The 20,280-nt window shown below is 42.8% G+C and overlaps 1 protein-coding gene across 1 annotated transcript; it reads right to left on the bottom strand.

Annotated features, from left to right (window-relative positions):
• Nucleotides 1–709: 709 nt before the first annotated feature.
• On the bottom strand, nucleotides 710–12,858 carry ddx18 (DEAD (Asp-Glu-Ala-Asp) box polypeptide 18). Its single transcript, XM_079563280.1, has 14 exons — nucleotides 12,702–12,858; nucleotides 10,547–10,738; nucleotides 10,325–10,465; nucleotides 9,659–9,794; nucleotides 9,482–9,582; nucleotides 7,098–7,297; nucleotides 4,897–5,011; nucleotides 4,029–4,168; nucleotides 3,596–3,757; nucleotides 2,776–2,928; nucleotides 2,253–2,366; nucleotides 1,757–1,813; nucleotides 1,504–1,681; nucleotides 710–1,033 (listed from the first exon to the last, which is right to left on the bottom strand). Exons 1-14 carry the CDS (start codon nucleotides 12,802–12,804, stop codon nucleotides 888–890), a joined length of 1,938 nt encoding a protein of 645 aa, XP_079419406.1. The 5' UTR covers nucleotides 12,805–12,858; the 3' UTR covers nucleotides 710–887.
• Nucleotides 12,859–20,280: the final 7,422 nt, after the last annotated feature.

The following is a 20,280-nucleotide window of genomic DNA, read 5'->3' as shown; positions in this document are numbered from 1 at the left end:
TGACCTTCATCTTTACTTCTATTAAACCCATAGGCCTTCAACAGGCTAAGGTTACCCATGCTTCATAGCTTCTTCACTTCAGTTATCGTTTTAAGATGGACACTGGCGCCCTCTGCTGGAACTAAAAACAATGGGGATCATGGCAGTACTGATGGCATTTTCCCTAATGAAGTTGTGCAGACAGGTAACAGGAATTGCATGATTTTGCCACTTCCAGCTTTTGCAAACTGGTACAGAGGAACATGTCTCACACAACATTTTTCACAGATTTTTTAAAAAACATTTTTAAATTCACATTTCCAGGAACATTTAGAAGGAGATAGATTGTGGGAAAGGTTCTTCAGAATGTAAGTCATTGGATCATTAATTTGTGAAATAAGATCCCATTCAAGATTTTAATGTTTCACCTTAAATAGTCAAGGTCAAAACAAAGTAGAAAATCACATTTTTAAATAATGTTAAAATGGAAGTTATTATAATACGTCTAAACACGTTATAATTAATTCTGATAGTGTTTAGTTTTATGCCAAAATGATCAGGCACAGTGTAAAGCATCAAGATTATAAACTATGAGTAAGACAATCTTGTGTGTTCTGTAAATGTGTAAATGGATTTTGTGACTTAGATCTTACAACTTTCCCCTAAAGAGAGACACACACACAGACACAGACACACAACTATTCTAATCTATCTGCAAAACTAAAGAATTCAAACAGAGTTGGGTTAGAAACTTGTATTGTCAAAATTGTACAGAGAAATTCATATATATTTTACATTTATGAAACAGGAGGAAATCATTTATGTATCATAAGGGTCTGCTCTACACTGCCCCCCTGTGGAGCCGGTACAAATGTCCAAACGTGTCAAAGTGTCCAGGAGAAGAGGTTTTAGCGGGAGAACTGCCGGTGGTCGCTCTTGCCTTTGCTGACGTGTTTGAAGATCTTGGCCTTGTGGACGTTTTTGGACTTCTGGTACCCGAAGCCGCCGCCTCCGCCACGTTTCTGCAGCTTGGACCCTTTACCGCTGTGGACGTCTGAGAGCAGGTTAAGGAGAAAACAATACAGAGCAGAACTACATCTAATGGCAAACATTCGGGTCATTAACTTACTAAATATAAACAGGAGCTAAAACTAGGCTGTTGGTGCACACAGACAAAATGATCCAATACTTATTATAAAGACACTTGGTAGATAGGATTCTAGTGGGACTTTAAACCCCCCGTCCCGCCTTTTTGCCCTTTTAAGGAACAGGCAGCCATGTAAGTTCCACAGAGGATTCAGGAATGTTATTCAGACATGGCTTAATGCTATACACACACCGTATTTATGAACATGTCCATCTGTATCTGCTTGTAATCACTGAGTAATCACTACCTCGTCAAAACACAAAGCCTGCGACTATTTAAAACTGTGGTTGTTGTATTAGCTCAGCAGTTAAACCTCGTACAGACAGACTGACCCTGGACCTGAAAGCAGTGACCACAGGCCTTGAATGGAAGGATACTGAGGTCCACGTAGGGCGGCACTTTGAAGCCGAAGGACTGTGCCACCATGGGGAGGTTAAGCGTGTTGATGCTGTAGATCTGTTTGAGCGAGTGCGAGTCGTAGGCGCGCACGTACGACTTGTAGGCCTCCTGCGCCGACTTGTGCAGGTAGTAGTTCTTCTCGATCAGCTTCTCCAACTGCGGGACGACACAGGGGTTAGTCATGTGACCGCTCAGAACGGGAAACTGACCGAGTCCGGGCAGAGTCCTCACCTGGGACTGGATATCCGAGACCTTACTCCAGGAGAACTCAAACTCACTCAGTGGGACCTGACGGGGAGACAGTGTTTGTTATTTCACTTATTTAAATTACATCATTTGTGTAAGAGGGAAGAAATTTACAACAAATAAGTTCATATTTTCTGCTTTGGTGGATTTTAACATGTGTAGCTCTCTCAATGGTAAAATGACAGATACAGTGGATTCAGAATGTATCATTTAATTATTCCAATGTTATTTGAAAATCTCAAATAATGAAAATGTTACACCATAAAACCTGAATTCAAGTGTTGAAAAAGGACGTGATGGCTCAGCAGTTGTTGTATGTATGTTGTATGTTGTATGTTGTATGTATGTTGTATGTATGTTGTATGTATGTTGTATGTATGTTGTATGTTGTATGTATATATGTTGTATGTATGTTGTATGTATGTTGAATGTTGTATATATGTTGTATGCATGTTGGCATGTGCGGGATGTCAGGCGGTACCTTGGCCTGTTTGAGGAAGCGCAGGAAGCCCAGCTCCTCTGGTCGGAGGATGAGCAGAGCGTGTCCTCGGCCGTTGATCCCTCGGGCCGTCCTGCCCACTCTGTGGATGTACTCCTGTCGAACACATCAGCAGCACGATTCAGAAACCAGGCAGAGTTAGATCTTCATCATCTATTTAGCTCAACATTAATTAGCCAAATCACGGAAATTCTCATTACGCTGACTGTCAAAACAGGTTAGTGCTTAGTATAATGTGCTTCTCCTTTAGGGTTCTTATTAGCCGGACAGAGCGTTCTTCAATGACGAGCTGTGTGTAACACAAGAAACTTACTGCATTTTAAATTCAGTTCATTGGGTTTCAAATAAGCATGAACATAAGAAGAGTTGAATATGAACTGCGAAACTAAACGGAGGTTTTAGCAAATGTTCACAGAGTCTGAACTTGTGTCCTGGAGACATTGATCCACTTTGGGACATGTGCAGATGTTCTGAGTGCACAGGTGTTGAGAGAGGGTGCGCAGACCTTGGGGTCATCGGGCGGGTCGTACTGGACGATCCAGTCCACCTCTGGGATGTCCAGGCCTCTCGCTGCCACGTCCGTGCACAGCAGGATCCCCGAGTCAGCGTTACAGAACTGGAAGAAGGTGGTGGTGCGCTTGGTCTGCTTCTGCTTCCCCTGGAACGTCAAAGAGTGAGAGCTTTAATGCCAGTGCACAATGTGGACAGACTTTGACAGTCGCTCTGGTCTTTCTGCAGGAACTGTAGATCCAACACCTTCAGTTAACATGAGCCGCCACTGACCAAACCTAACGGAAACCAGAAGTACCATCATCTTCATGAACATGGTGGGACTCATGCATGGAAACATGCCGGACTGTCGCCATGGGCCAGTGTCCATCTGTTGTCCCCCACTCACCTGCGGAGGATATTTCAAAGTCGGCCTGCACGCGTAGACACCTGTCTGTGGTTGTAACAGGTCAGATTTAACTAAAGATTAAAACTTTTAAACGTTTAGAAGCGCTGTTATATTTTGTGGCTGCAAACTATTTTTCTTTGGCAAAAGAAAGGGGGGCAAAATGGCTCTTTTGATGACTGCATGTTCATTTGTTTAAAATAAATGCTTAATGGCCATTATTTTTAGGCTTTGATAGTTCTACATGTGCAGGGGGGCCTCAAGGACAAAAGGTTGGGAACCACAGGGACAGTTCAATAGGACGAATAGTAAGGGATGAATGAACGGGACAGATAGATAAAAGGACGATAGATAGGATGGATCAATGGATGAATACATGGATGATGTAATAATAATAATGATAATGATAATTATTATTATAGTGTCTTACGTGGATGGCCATGACGGGCAGGTCGATGTAGTTGAGCAGCTCGTAGTGGAACTTGACGGACATGCAGGAGGAGAAGAACACCATCAGCTTCTTCTTACGGTTCTTCTTCAGGAACGTGAAGAGCAGCAGGAAGCGCTTCTCTGACGGACACACCACGTAGCCCTGAACGCAGCACGGGACAGAACAGTCAGAGGTGAACTGGACACAAGGTCAAACCGACGGGCGAGGCAATAATGTCCGCTGCATTAAGTGTCCGATGTACTTTTAAAAATGGGTTTTGTCCGTGTGGTTCCTCTGAGCAGGAGGCCAGCGCAGCCTCCTGTAGATCACCACGACATTACTGTCTGCCTCTACTGACACCCGCTGCATGATGGGAGCAGTCAGCGGGCAACACTAAGAGGCAGTGTGTGCAGTGCACTGCAGCAGACTCTACCTGCTCCAGCCCGTCCACTGTGGCGTTGTCCTTGTTGTCGTCCACGCCCACGTACAGCGGCTCCTTCTTCAGGGAGATCCGAGCCAGGTCCTCCACACGGCGGGTCTGCGTGGCCGAGAACAGCATCGTCTGTCTCCGCTCTGGACAACAAGCCATCAGGGTTGGTTAGTTCGACGTTATCACTCGCCATCAGCCTAATCCAGCCTGCTACCTTTACAGGGTCATACAGGAAGTTTTATTCTATTTTAGTGTCACACATGCACATAATCTGAATATTTCTTTAAAGTGGACATATCCTGCACATGGGGCTCAAAAACATTCATTCCAGTGCCTCAGCTTTCATGTTTTACATTTAATAAGTTGAAGTGACATCTCTGTAAGAACTAAATAGTAATGAATTACAGGTGCTGGAGCTCCTCCTGCTGGCAGTGGAAGGAAAAACGAGGCGTGGTTTAAAGTTTCATTTTGGCCTATGAAATACACTTGGAACAGAACAGCTCAGAAACAAAATCATGTTGAACATTGGGCTTTAAAAATGGGGAAGGCAGTTTAGGGTTTTAATAGTGACGCAATCAATGATTCCATGTTATTGGCCTAATAGTAAGTAGTATTCATTGTTTTATTTTTCTTAGTCCCCAAGATCCTTTTGCTGATCTCAAACACTAATTGAGATCCCTTTGACCAATCAGACGGGTTTTCCTCTGAACCAGGAGTGGAGGGGGGAGACTTGATTACTTTAGAAATGTCTTCATTTAGGCTCTGTTAATTAAAGAACTTCTAATGCTTTGCCTCCAGAGTTCATGTGCCTTTCCTACAGCAGAATGATCTCCTCCTCTTCATGACTGTAGTGTGTGGGGTTTGTACGTACTGGGCAGCAGTTTGATGATCTGCTTCAGCTCCTCCTCGAAGCCCACCTCCAGGATGCGGTCGGCCTCGTCGATGATCAGACACTGGAGGTTCTTGAACATGAAGCCGGGCGTGTTCTGAAAAACACATTACAGGTGTTAAAGAGTGATCCAACAAAGCTCATCCAAAAGCTTCTGTAAGGCTTAAAATCTAGATACATTAGCTCAAAAACAGAAGCTCAGGCTGATCTGGCTCAATACAAGGATCTGAAGAATTGAAAATGGAGCCGTAGTTCAAATGAAAGACACAGCTGCTGCGGGCCTCTCTCTGAGCTTCACTGCTTCACCACGTCGTGTCTTGGATGAACTCTGAAAAGTTGGATCACTGCCTAGCTAGCTAACTTTCTGGGCCCTAACAACAACACGAGGAAGAAAACCACGATCCAAACCCTGTTTAAAGGGATATTTTAGGATTTTTGACATAGGGCCTAATTTCCTACTTATGCAGAGTGTTGCTAGTACCTGGAGATATTTTTTTTTGTAATTCATGCAGTTCTTATGTTTGAAGAGTTTCGTGGTGCTAGGCTAGTGCATTTCTACGATATCAGCTATCGTAGAAATTATATCATAAACATTTATATGGTTAGTCTGGTGTTATAAGTGATTAGCCTCAGGTGCACTGTGGAGCGGGGCAGGATAGCTGACATCGTAGAAATGCGCTAGCCTTGCACTAGCGCCACGTAACTCTTCAAACATAATTTTTTGCAATTACAAAAAAAAATATCTCCAGGTATCAGCAACACTCTGGATAAGTAGGAAATGAGGCCTTATGAAAAAAATCCTGAAATATTCCTTTTAGGTTAATAATATCCTCATCTGGAGCCGCTCACAGAAGTCTGAGGACGAGCTCATCTATTCCTCCGTGTGTTTCTGTGCAGCGTGTAGTGCTGTGATGCCAACTGGTAAATATTGTCCCGTTCACCCACTGTTTCTTAAACATTCCTGTTAAAATCAAGAAAATGCAAATAAGCTCCACTTTACATTTGTTTTAGTGTGATATGAGCTTTGATATTGAGGAGCAGATGACTGAGTAAGTGAGACTTTTCCGCACCAGTTCACACACATTGTGTAGCTAAATGTGTGTTCCATGACTCTGTTCAGATGTTTACTTTAACTCCATTTATCCAGCAATATAACATTTTCCCTACATACACAATATGCAGCATATATATACGCTATGTAAATGTCTTTAAAAAATGATTATAATGCAAGATTAATTCATGAAGGATAAAAATAGCTCATGACGGATTTTTTATAACCCAAAATGAAGGAGAGAAATGATCCGCTCCATGCTTGTGAAGACTGGAGCCACTGAGCCGCTCCCAGTGCATCTTTGAGATGAAAACCTGAAAAGTTCAACTGGCAGACGCATTTGAAAAGTCTGGCTCTTTTGCTTCAACCAATCAGCACCAAAACTATCTTTAATTCAAACATTTGCATATTTTTGTTTCTATAATGTAGTTGATGTTTACAGTGAACCATCGTGATGGACGGTGATATCGTCCATTTCTCATTATGAGCATTTTTTTAAAGACATTTACATAGCTTATATAGAAGCTGCATATTACTATGTATGCTAGGAAAATGTGAGTTTGCAGGATAAATGGATCTAAACTAAACATGATCTGAACACAGTCACGGAACACGAATTTTGCAAAAGAAATGTGTTAAAACTCGTGCGTAAAGTCTGAGAGGAGAATGACTTATTCAGAGCGTGAACTCCAAGGCTCTTATCACACTTATACAAATGTAAATCTGAGCTTATTATTTGCATTTGCTCAATTTAAACGTAATGTTTAAGAAACAGTGGGTGAACGGGACAATATTTAGAAGTCTGCGTCGTAGCTACATTTTTGAAGCCGCTCCACACGCCGCCCGGTCCGTCTGCTCGTAACCTCGTAACTCCTGCACCGCCTCTTTCTCCCCTGTCTCTCTCCTCTCTTTCCTCTCTCGGCCCTTCGTGAGAATAATCTAAACCCATGCGCGCTCAGCTAGCACAGATGTGAGAGCCATCTCGTCATTTTAAAACGGTTTAAGTTTCCGTACCAAAGCAAAGCAAAGCAAAACCAAGCAATATTAGCAATATTCATTCAATGACTTTTAATGCACACCAGTTCAGTTCCAGGACAGCCCTGCCCCTCCCCTTCTCCCCCTCTCCTCTTACCTGCAGGTGGTCCAGCAGTCTCCCCGGAGTAGCCACCAGGATGTTGACTCCGTTGGCCAGCCTCTGGGCCTCGGCTGAGCGGTTGCTGCCCCCCATGATGAGGCCGTAGGTGTGGACGTGGTGGGTCATCAGCTCCTTCATCACGCCGTACGTCTGCATGGCCAGCTCCCGAGTGGGGGACAGGACAACCACGCCGGTGCCTGGGACGAGACAAGAGCGCATCACAAAGATTTACACAGAAGAAGAGAAGTCGATACGGGAATGGCTCTTCACCTCTATAGTGCACTCTGCACACAAGATCACTGCAATGGAATCAAACTCACACTCAATGATAACTAGGGTTGGTCCATATCATCCCGTGCACGGTAACACCGGTATAGATTTTGGACACCGGTGTTAGATGAGAGCATTTGCATGCACAGCTCATGTCAGAACCACACGGAGACGCTGCTCAGAGTCACTCAAAGCAGCCGCATAAACATGACTGGAGGCTTCAGGGGCAGCGCTTAAAGAATCTAATGATATGAATGAAGTTTGTTGCTTTTGTCGCTCATATTTACGAGGAAAGGGCTCAGGATTTGAGTCTTGGATGAACTCCGGAGAGGTGTAGCATCACCTAGCTTGCTAGCTAACTTTCTGGCGCTAACAACAACAACAGGTTAAGTAAGGATTAAACAAAGAGGAGCCGTGCATTAGACGGTTATAATGCACGACGCGGAGTCAAGAACACCACGACGCGGAGTGGTGCCCCCTTCAGGGCACAACAAGCCCCTTCAGGTCCGGTTTGCCCTGTCGGAGCTTGTTTTCCCGATAATGACCAGCGTTCTATACATTATCCCGCTTATTATACGGCCATTTGCAAACTGAACACACAACATAAACTTTGTACACTTTTATGATGGTCGAAAGGTTTATTTAATGACTTCCGCGACAAATAGTTCCCAAAAGTTTGCGCGTTGCCTGGCAACGTTTTGCTAGGCTAGAAGCAACAAGGCTAGTAGCTAGCCTAGCTACTTAGTTGAAGGCGCAGTTGGAGGAATGGTGGTGAATCTCTGGGTAAGTTGAAAGTCAGACTCACGCCAACTTCACGAGCAATTCCCCCAACTTCTCTCACAGCGACGGGGACAGAGAGTGTCCGCTACTACGTACGTGCGGAGTGATATGAAAGCACGAACTCCGTTGCCATTGGCAGCGGTCATTATTTTTCTCAGAGGTCCTTTATCAGAAAATGATCGGTAGAACGTTGGGAAATCCCATTCAAATCAACGGAGCTTCTACTTACGTTGTGAAGAGCCGTATCATAAAGGCTAATAATATCCTTCTGATCACAGGCGCTCACGCAAGTCTCAGGACAAGCTCACATACATACTTTCCCCTAAGGCTGCAACTAACAATTATTTTGTCATCAATTAATCTATCGAATATTTTTACGATTAATCGCTGAACACGGCTCTACCCCACACACCACAATCTATGTACTCGCCTTGTCACGTATCGATGCTACCCGTCTACAAGACACAACCGCAGTTGTTGTGGGAGGTGCCCCACAGATGTCCACGCGGTACAGATCATCAATAAAGGTTTTGTAAACCGTGATGAGAACAAATGTGGACAAATGCTGCTTCTGATGGGGGTTATTGAATCATTCAGAGCAAAGGCAAACACGTTTGTCTACGGAGTTTATTTAACCTTCTTCAGGAAGAGGCCACTCTGCTGTTTTTTTCTCCGGGATTCAGCGACTATCACCAAATTATTGTTTCTCTGTGACTGTCTCTGATGGATGTTTGTGAACCTTCGCCAGAATCAAAGTGGATTAACTTTTATAACCAACGCGAGTCCCATAATGTAAACAGCGAAGGACCAGAGGGTGAGTCAGTCCAAACGCGGGTTAGCTTGTGTGTTAGCATATTAGCATGTGTGTTAGCCATTTATGAAGCTGTGTTGCAGATGTCAACTCCGTATAACTGCATCATGAAGTAACTTCACTTATTGCTGTTTATTTATATTACGGTAAAGTATGTGCGGAGAGAGGGGGCGGAGTTAACTGAATCGAAGCGTTGTGTCTTCCGGGTTCGAAAAATACCTCCAGAAAACACTTATATTTATCACAAAAATGAGTGCTCCATAGTGGTAGAGGTACAATATATCATATAAATGCCTAAACTTAACTTTGGAATGGATAAAATAGCATGATATAGCTCCTTTAAATAGTAGTAACAGAAAATGCATTGCCCTTGTCAGGAAATTCATTTGCCGTAAAAACAAATATTCTCCACAACAAATTCAGACACGTCAAACAAGTAACAGGCCACACCATCCACCTCATATGTCCAGTTTCAGAAAGCATAAATCCATGAAGCTCAGAGTAATCTATCAAAGCTCACCATTCCTGGGCATGAACTTGAGTTTGTTGATGAGTTCGATGGAGGGGATGAGGAAGGCCAGGGTCTTCCCACTGCCGGTCCGAGCCGCGGCCAGCACATCCCTGCACAGGACACACACACAGGGGTTAAACCTCCTCCTCATCAACACTACATGTGTCTGAACTCGTGCAGGCTCACCTCCCCTCCAGCAGGGGGCGGATGGTCTTGTGCTGGATCTCCGTCATGTGTTCAAAGCCCATCTCTTTGACGGCCTTCAGGGTGCTGTCGCTGACCAGATCGGCGAGGGAGGCGAACGACGTGTCCTCGAACGCACCTGGGACAGAGACACTCACTTACTGGGACGTAAACGCGGGACACTACACAGAGCACAGGGACGGATTGATGTCCGTGTGGTTCCTCTGAGCAGGAGGCCAGCGCCGTCTCCTGTAGATCACCACGACATTACTGTCTGCCTCTACTGACACCCGCTGCATGATGGGAGCAGTCAGCGGGCAACACTAAGAGGCAGGAGTCACGACACACAAACTAGTCCATTCTCCTGACAGTTCTCATCAGCTAAACTCGGCATGCATTAGAGCTGCATGATCAACCTGCATCGGATCAATATGAGCTTTAGCTACTTGTGTAGGTGTCAACAAGATTCATTCAGACATCAGTAGAGTAAAAAGCATTCATTATGTCTTTGTTCATAATCACACTTGTGGTTACTAAACATTTGGAATGAATAAATCTGTCTCCCCAGAGGCTTTCAACAATCAGATAACCATTTAGCCACATTTGCCGACGCTTTCCTCTTCGTGCACTAAACGACTGAACTATAAACATGTTGGACAGAGGAGTTACCTGTGAGCCCTGATGGAAGCTCTGGCTGCTCCTCCTGGTCCTCTGTATCATCGTCTGTCTGTGAGGCGTCTTCAGCCTTCTCTCCATCCTCCTCATCATCATCATCTACTGCTGCTTCAGTCGGTTTGGTCTTCTTCTCAACTGGAATAAGCAAATACCGCAGATTAGATTTGGGAAAACACACCGAGGAGCTTTGTGGCTCAGTCACTAAAGCGACAGTACCTGGAGTCTCCTCTGGTGCAGCATCTCCCAGCTTCCTCTTCTTTTTCTTCTTCTTCTTCACTGCGGGCTCTGTGTGGTTGTCCAGAGCTGTGGTCTCCTCCACAGCTCCCTCCGCCTGCACCTGTGCTTTCTCCTCAGGTTTGGCCTCTGTAGGAACAGTCTCTTCACACTCTTCCTTCTCGACTCCATTTACTGTAAGACATAAGATCACATGGAGATACGGTCATTTCAGGAAACATCTGAGTGATGACTAAAAGAGTTGTGGATGATAGGGCTTCATGAAATACTGACCCAAATCATTTTCTTTTATTGAATATCATTTTTTCACTGTCCTGAGTAAACCGCCCAAGGCTCAGTTTCTTAAGCTTCCTCACAGGGTAAGTAGCTCTCGCTGGGAAGGCGACTTGGGGGAGGAAATTTGGTTAAATTCAAAAAGATTTGTTTTACTATAACAATCTTTCAAACTCGCGTATCTCTTTATTTGCGCTTCTTAATTTCCCTTTTGTAACGGATTTAACTGTTTGCTGGAATCAACACAACTAACACCGAACAATTCCATAACCCCTGGTGCCTGCTTTTTGTTTTGGTTTGTTTTTCTAGATTATTGATAGATTATTTTGTGATGAATGCAGTGTTTTTTGTTATTCTGTTGTGTGCTCTTTGTAATTTTTCCGTTTTTATATGTGTATCTTGGCATAGTTTCTTGAAATATTGGGTCATCACTTTTTTGTCCGTTACGTGCCTTAAAAAGTTTAAATAAAGTTGTGGGGCGGGGAGACGTGTAAGTAGCTATTGCTGCATAGCATCTTCCAACGTGCTGCCATTCCTCATTTAACTTTATTCGTCTTTTAACAATCATTCGATTTTGGTTGGTACCTTGGATTTAGCGCAACTAAAGGCCTTATTATATTGGATTTTTAACATTACAAACAATGAAAGAGGAAACCACTATATTAAAATGTTAGCTGTGGTCCAAACTCATTCCTAACTTTTAAAGGTGCACTACGCAACTTTTTGATCAAAAATAAAAATAGGAATATTTGTGCGTATTTTACCTTTTAGTGACTCAGTGGCTTTATGAGCAGCATGGCACCTTTGCTTTCCCTCACAGTGGCCTCTATGATGCATCACAATCAATTGAGTTTTGGTTTCTGGCATATTTCTGGCACAAACCCCTAAAAGCACTTGATCCCGGAGCATCATAAAGGCCACTGTGAGGAAAAGCAAAAGTGCCACGCTGCACCATTAAAGCCACTGTGTCACTAAAAGGTCAAATAAGCACAAATATCAAAGGCTCTTTCCCCAGATAAAAAGCTACATAGTGAATCTTTAACATGTTTATACAAATTCTTTTGAATGAAGTTTATGAGTTGGGTGTAAGGCCATTATGTCAAACAGATATAGAGTTCGGGAATGTGATGTCATGTCGCTAAGCATTGTGGGATTAGCAGCAATTGTAAACTAATGGATTTTAAAAGTTCAAATACTGGAGTTATTGTTCACATTAAAACACTTGGACACCACAGTGAGTTAGATGTATTTACCAGCAGTATCTCAGCAGCTAACGGAGCTGTTCCACAGGTTTTTTCTCCACTTTTGATACTGTTTTTAGCTAATGTTCGTCAATGGAAATACAAATTGTTTGCAATTTGATGTATTTTTTCCCACGAATGACAAACTAAAGAAGGACAAAACAAATGTTCTACAGCTATATTTAAAAACAATAAGGTATAGGGCCTTTGGTAAAAAATAATTTAAAAAAAATTATATATAGTGCAAAGGGGGAATTACATTACAATAAAATAAGACTACGGTACTTGAAGTAAAAAACGAAGCAACGTACGTAATGTTCATTATTATATATCGATTTAAATTCTGAACACATGAAAGAAAGACATGAGCGGACACCTGGTCACATGTGCATCTGTTCATCTAACCTGCCAATGCCATAGCTTACATTAGGAAACCCATACTAACATAGACAGTGATAAAGAGTCAAACACACATTTAAAAGTAAGAAAACATGTTTGATCAGAGCCCTTTTTCCAGACACTATTAAACCCCCAATGCTAATGCTAACGGCGCTAGCTCGTAGACACATGCTAGCTGTGTCGGCTCCGTTAGCTTCCTAAACTCCCGCAGAACACACACGTACTCGTCTCGTCGTCCTGGCTCTTCTGGTTGAGTTTCCTCTCCTTCTTCTTGTCGTTTCTTTTCTGGATTTTCTTGCGGAGCAGTTTCATCTGTAAGTCCGCCATGTTTGCAGCAGCACATCAGCAGCAGCACACGTGTGTTTGGGAGGAAGTGAACAGTCCGGACCCTGCGCAAGCCTTCCGCCGGGCTCACACCGAGGCTCCTTCCGAAACCATCAGATTGCTGAGAGCTCTTACGCCAAACCGGATGTGCGTCAGCGTCCGCCATGGCAAGTTGCTTCCGAATTGGTAAGTCAGTTAGGAACATGGATCGGAAGCATGGATCTATCATAATAGATCGGAAGTAGTTAGGAAAAGGAGCCTTGATGCTAACTATCATTGCCACTTTAGCATAGGGACCTCTGATGCTAACTAACCGGTGATTAGGAGCTATGTGCCATCCCACAAGCCACTGCGCCAAACCCCCCCACCCCCCTCGCCCCCACCCTCGAGTGATTCATGCACCACTGTTGATTGACAGGAGCACATTTAATAATAAAAATAAAAATAATTAAAAAGTAAGATTCTGCACAAGCCAAACTCTATAAAAGTGACAAAATCCATGTTGTTGTCTCCACAGCTCAGTCACATGTCAGTGTTAAAGAGGAAACGGATTAAATGCTTCTGTTTTCATTTAGTAGAAACTTAAGCCACATGGATCATTTGGATTTATTTTTCTCCTTAAATGTCTTTGTTTGGACACTATGCTGTTGTTGGACACTGTACAGTAGGGGGAGACATGCACTATTGTTTGGCCTGCACTCCACCAATAACTTTAAAGTAGAAGAAAAACAACTGTTGGTGATGTCACTTCCCTTTCCCCTGTTTAAGGATGGACGGATTGTGCAAATTATGCTGAAGGTCTAGTTCACTAACTGCATAGAGATCTAACAGTCAACCCCATGAAAGGATAAGGAGTTAGTTGCTAGTGTTAGTGCTTAGAGGCTACAATTTGATGGTTTCGGACGCAGCCTTCGTCTCCGCTCCGGCCGCCCGTATCTCGCCGCTCTCCTGTGGATTCCGGAGGCTTCTTTCCGGTCGCCAGGCAGCATAGGGAATGAATGGAAGCTCGCCGCTCTCCTCTCTTCCGCCATTGTTGGTGTGAGCCCGGCGTTCTTCCTCTTCTTCTTCGGTTGTTTAACGGCGGATGCAAACTCAAAAGTGCATTTCCGCCACCCACTGGCTTCAGTGTACAACAGCGTTCAACCAAATTGCGTTAAAAATAGTCCCCACTCCGCTTCAAACCCAACAGAGATCAATCAATCTGCTACTTTGACCCTCCTTCGCACCCTTCCTTCAGAGTTTTAACCAACTCCTCAGTGATCCCATCCATATTCATAAACTTCCTTGCCGCTTCAAGAATCTTAAGTATACAGTCAGTTTTGCTCTGTAACTCTGTCGCACAATTTATCACCATTACCATGAACGCCAAAAATCCCTTCAGATCAATCATAATTACATTGTCATTTCGTTTCGGTACATCATTTTCTTCACACCCTTCGATCTGTTTCACTGCTTCAGCATACGTCACTTTTTCCTCCTTTCTCAGGTTATCAATTTTCTTGTCTGTGATTCTTCTGGGCATATGGCTGGCCCGACACGATGGCTACCTTTGCAGTGCAGGCACTCCGGTGTACATGAGCACAAAATAAAACCCGGCCTGAGAATAGCTCAGAATGACAGAGGCTTATGAACCGTCCTCACGGCGCTGGAGGAGGCGCGTACGTCTCATAGACACTTTCCCTGTTCATCCCCGCTCTGGGAGTCCACAATGCCGAACGCTTCTCTCCCTCCCCTGCAGCAGCGCGTGAGAGAGGTTTTGGGCAAAGGCAGTGACAGGTGCAGGCGGGAAACAATCTGTATTACAAAGCGCTGAAGTCCACGGGAAAGACCGCGCAGACTGTTCGAAGTGTTCGTTTTACTCTCAGACACTGAAGCTGTCCCTTGACAGAGACTGAAAAGTGGATGTGCCCCGCCCACAGCGCTGACCGAGCCACGCCCGCCCACAGCGCTGACCGAGCCACGCCCGCCCACAGCGCTGACCGAGCCACGCCCGCCCACAGCGCTGACCGAGCCACGCCCGCCCACAGCGCTGACCGAGCCACGCGCGCTCCTGTTCATAAAAAAATGTTCTAAAAGAGTTGTTCTCCAGAAGCAGCAGTTTGCAGGCGCGAGAGCCCGGTGTTTGACTGGTGGAGGGGTTGGTGAAAGCAGACTGGGCTTTATTGATTGAAGTTTTCATTTTGGCTTCAGTCCCACAGCGTTATTCACCTTATTCCGCCCCGCCCACTTTTGCTACTTTTTGCGTTGTCTCGACACCTCGTTTTCCTGACACTTCCGGTCGAGCCCGAAGCCCGTTCATTTTAACGGAGAACAAGGGAAAATATTCTCCGCTCAAATCTGATGTTTAGTCGATTGATTTGTGTAAAATGTCCGATGTTCATTTGCACCGACATGTCAACACTGCAGCGTTTCTCTGTGCGGCCTGAAAACGGCTTTGTTTTCGTGTAGTGACTGATTTAATGCGGACTTCGCCAGCCCCATGTTAACACATAGGAGAAAAGGGGCGGGCACAATTCATGGCGGCGCCCACGCGAACGTCCGGAATAAGGTGAATAGTCTAGCTTCAGCCTTTGAATTTCTAGAACATTCCTATAGGTCTATTGCTTCTTATTTCAACAACATTCATATTCACAGTTTGGTTTATAATCTATTTAATTCTCTGATACTTTTAATATTAGTAATAGTATGTGACAGGCTAGAACTGCAGAAGAACAATCGACGGAATCAACAGTTAAAAGTAAATCATTAAAAACTGTACTGCAATTGGACATAAACCATTTTCTCAAGAACCTTACACAAAAAAAGGCAACTTACAGATGGACCTATAATTGGCGAGAACATTGGGATCAAGAGAGGGCTTTTTTAAGAGTGGCTGGACTACAGCACATTTGAAAGTCTCGGGAACACAGCCAGAGGACATAGAAGCATTCATAATATTCAAGATGCAAGGCCCAATGTCACAAAATACACTTTTTAGAAGCGATGAGGGTACAGCATCTGTTGGGCAATCGGAGGGTCTTAACCGTTTAACAGCTTCAGACAGCTCAGAGAGAGAAACGGATTCAAACTGTTCAAAAGCAGCCGAGCAGACAGAGTTAGTGATGGAGTCAAAGTGCGATGAGGTAGAGACCCTAATCTGTGTAATTTTGTCGACAAAAAAAGACATGAAATTATTACACAGTGCGTCGGACAACACCAGGAGAAGACACGGGGTTAATGAGGCGATTTAGCACATTAAAAAGGACATGAGGTCTATGGCTATTTCTAGACTCAAAGTTAGATATATACTGTGCTTTGGCAGTCTTAACAGCATTTTGGTATTTAGAGAAACAATCCCTGAGAGCACATAGATATACATGCAGTTTGTCCATTTTCCACTTTCTCTCCGCACGTCTACAGTCACATCTGAGCGCACGAGTGGTTTCATTGTGCCAAGGTTCAGACTTGGGCTTAGGGCGCTTCAACACAAGAGGTGCAACCGAATTCAAGGTGTCTGAACATGTAGAGTTAAAAGCGTTCGTGAGCTCCTCAACATTCGTGTTGCAAGGTTCGCACAGGGAGAGTGGAAGATATCCGAGAAAGATATCCGAGAATTGATGCGCAGTCTCTGGGCAAAGCACTCGTTTTGCGCGCGCCACAGTATTTTGGCTCACATGGGAGTCGGAAAAATTCAAGGTGAAGACTACAGGCAAATGGTCGGAGATGCGTGTATCGCATATATCCTCTATGTATGCATCAAAACCAAAAGTTAAGATAAGATCCAGTGTGTGTCCTTTCTCGTGGGTGGGGCCACACACCCACTGAGTTAGGTTAAAAGCCTCAAACACGTTTAAAAAGTCTTTGACTAAAGGTTTCGACTCGCAACACACGTGAATGATGAAGTCACCAAGAATTAAAAGGCGATCTGTCTCTGTTATGGCCGCTGCTACGAAATCGGAAAAATCCTGGATGAAGTCTTTATTAAACTTCGGGGGTCGGTAGATGAGCGCGCATGCAACCGGTGGGCTCAATTGGATTTTAAAGACTTGCAACTCAAAGCTCGAAAAGGTAGGAGATGCTGAGTGGCAGCATTTGAACGCAGATTTGAAGACTGTTGCCAGTCCTCCACCTTTACCAGTCACACGAGGAGAGTTAAAGTATAAACAGTCCGGAGGAAGAAGTTCAGAAAATGCAGAGCACTCACCAGTCTGAAGCCACGTCTCCGTAAGAAAAATAAAATCCAATTTGCGGGAGATAAAAAAGTCATTGAGCAGAAAGGTCTTGTTCGCTATCGACCTAGTGTTCAGCAGCACCAAGCGGAGTGTACTCTGTAATAAATAATATAGCAGTTCAACTTAAAAGTTTATGTTAAGTTTCTGCCATAAAGATTTGAGCTCATTGAAGGTACCGATATTGTTACAATCAAGTAAAACCAGTAAGTTATAAATGGTCCATAAAGCATTGCTATAAATTGTTTTAACTTAACAGTTTCAGTTTTAACTAACCAACATGTTATGTTGTGCCAACTATAAACTTGTATTGCTTCTTCATATTAACTCAAGTGTGTGTGTTTTTTAAACTCACGAGGCTAAGTTAAAAACACCTTTGACTTACAATTGAATGTCAAAAGAAAACAATGTTTTGACCTCTATGAACATATCGGGTTAAGTTATGAACAGATTTCAACTCATTCACTGCAGTTGAATGAAACCAAATATATTTTCTACTATAACACAAAATACTACGTTTTTAAACAATGGTACCACTTACAGTCTAATGTTAAAAGAACTCAGATGTTTATGGCAGAAACTGCACAAACACTAGTATGTTAACAGAACATCTACTTGTAATTCCTGTTAACACAGATACAAGTGACAAGAGACAATTATAGTCAAGGCATTTTAATTTCCCAGTAAAAAAATATACAAGTGCTTATAAAGTTACACATGTTAAAATCTGATGAAACTTACACAGTTTGTTCATACATTTAAGCAAATACATGTATATTTTTTGCATGCTCTTGTGTAGGCCTGTCACAAAAGTTCATATATCTACTTTATATATATCTACAATAATTTAGTATTTTACCTAAGTAAATGTTAATTTCAACTCGTGTTGTTGAAGATCTCTTAACATGTACTTTTAGAACAACTGCTTACTGAGATTTTGTTTTAGTGGCATCAGGCGGTCCACAATATCATTCATGGCAATATGTTTTTCTCAATATATTGAATTTAATTGTGTGATTGTGACAGGCCTACACTTGTGTTGTAGACAAACTTGGAGGCATGGCAGTGCCTCTGATGCCGCTCTGACAAAAACTGTAATGTTGGTGTTAACAAAAATAGCTCATTTTAAAATTACTTCTAAAAGTGGCCAATTAAACAGGCCTGTTACATATCAAAAATGTCTCAGAACAGTGAGTGAGGATGAAAAAAAATACAACAGCATTTGCCTATGATAATGGTTTGTATCTTGTACCTGCGCAGTCCATGTACTCCAGTGGAGCCTGTTCTAGTGATGATTTTCTCGCGGTGAAGCACAAGGCTTTCTGTGACCACAACTGCTACAAAGTCCTGATGTGCAACAGCATCCTGCTCCTCTTCATAGATATTAAGCAGTCCAAGTTCCATTCGCTTCATCCAGATGTTTTGAATGGTCTTTAAGAAAGAAAAATCATACTGTAAGTGTCAAAACATCAAAGCGTCTTTACCTTTCATGATGAGGTGTGAATTATTTATGTCTGGGATTAATATAGTGTAATTTAAAGTGTTTACCATTAACCTTTGCAATACATTATTCTACATTACTTTTTTACTTGACCATTCAACATCTTTCAGAGCTAGTAGGGCTGACTTACTCAATATTTAAATAAGCTGCAAAATTAGAAGAAACACCCTGTAAGTCCTACCTATAGACAATAAATCAATAACCAGAAGGATACGTGTGAAAATAAAAATGTGTAGTGACTGGAAAAACAGGACGATATAGTGTGTGTTGGGACAAACGCATGTAATTGGGGGGAAATGTGTCCATGAAATTGTTAGTGTGTACTTTTAACGAACATGTTTTATGATGAAAGCCAGGAACTAACAAATATGCATGTAATTATTTTTGTTGTTAATATTTCAAATTTAGATCAAATTTACTGTTCTTACCGCACATATTCAAAAACACTGGATGGATCTTCTCGGAGGCAGTGGTGATCCCACCACCAGAGCAGCAGTCCTGTTCCTCTTGTGTTATGCAAAAAGTGACAAATGTTGTTTATGAGCAACTTTCCTTCATTATTTGGAGAAGAGACGAGACACTGAGGAATAAAATGGCATCTACTGCAGTTAGAAGTTCCAGAGTCTTAATTATTGATAAGATTATTTTCATTTTATTTTAAAATGTATAACTGATGAGTCATTTATTATGCACTTGGTAGAGCGGGGCCGTCTTGTGATCAGAAGGTTGGAGGTTTGAATCCCTGCTTACAGAGATTAATAAAGGATAACTTAACTTCCCACTATACTTACATTTTTACATGGCACAAGGAGAAACACCTTCCAGGAATTGCTAGAACATTAGTGAAGCTCTAGCAGTCGGGAAAAACTTCCTCAAGGCCATCCAGAAATGAAGCCAGCAGTTCAGTTACAGCCACTCATTGAAATTCAGCTTTTATCAGAGAACAAAATACAAATAATGTATATTAGCAAGCACGCAAAAAACAAAAAACAGTAAACCGTTACACCACCTCATCACCGACAAGCTCTCTCTTCCACTGGGCCCACCATCGGTTTTGTCATGAATGGAGCTGTTTTAATGAATTTCTCTCCATATTCTTCCAGTTTTCCTCCATTTCTTCTTCACAGTCACCTTCTTGAGGCTCCTATTGAAATATGTTTAGATTAGACCTGGCATTAATCTCAAACATACTGCATAAATAAGCACACAATCGAAACTAATACGTTTGCTACATATCCAGGTTGATCCAAGTTGTGGAATTTTATAATCCAAGTTTATATGCTAACACATTTAAGTAATTACTTTTTGTCATGTGCCAATAAATAAAACCAAGGGTTACTCCCTCAATTTCATTCCCATACTTTATTAGGCATTTTGAAGAACACCAGATGTATTTAAAAGCAGTAAGAATGTATACAGTGTATTAGTATAAAAATACATATTAAAACACATTTCATCTTTCCGCCTTTACTGCACTAGTGCCCGCTCTCATCCTCCCCTGACAATGCAAGTGAACGCGTGTTGTCTCCACGTTATGTTCACGAAGACACACGCGTGTCATACACACACGCTGAGCATTTACTCAGAATGACAACAGAATAATCATTTCATTTTAACAGTGACGCACAGACGTTTGACGAGCATTTAAAGCAGTACTAAGTAACTCTTCCCCCTAGAGGCCATAAGCGCAACTGCAGGTGTAGTAGCAACGTACGATTTTTTAACTTATTAATTGTCTTGGAGAGTAAATACTACACTGACAGGAAAGGT

The sequence above is a fragment of the Gobius niger genome, assembly GCF_951799975.1.
Source record: "Gobius niger genome assembly, chromosome: 9".
Classification (NCBI taxonomy): domain Eukaryota; kingdom Metazoa; phylum Chordata; class Actinopteri; order Gobiiformes; family Gobiidae; genus Gobius; species Gobius niger.
Note: the sequence above shows the minus strand (reverse complement) of the source record. Positions and strands in the feature narration are given on the sequence as shown.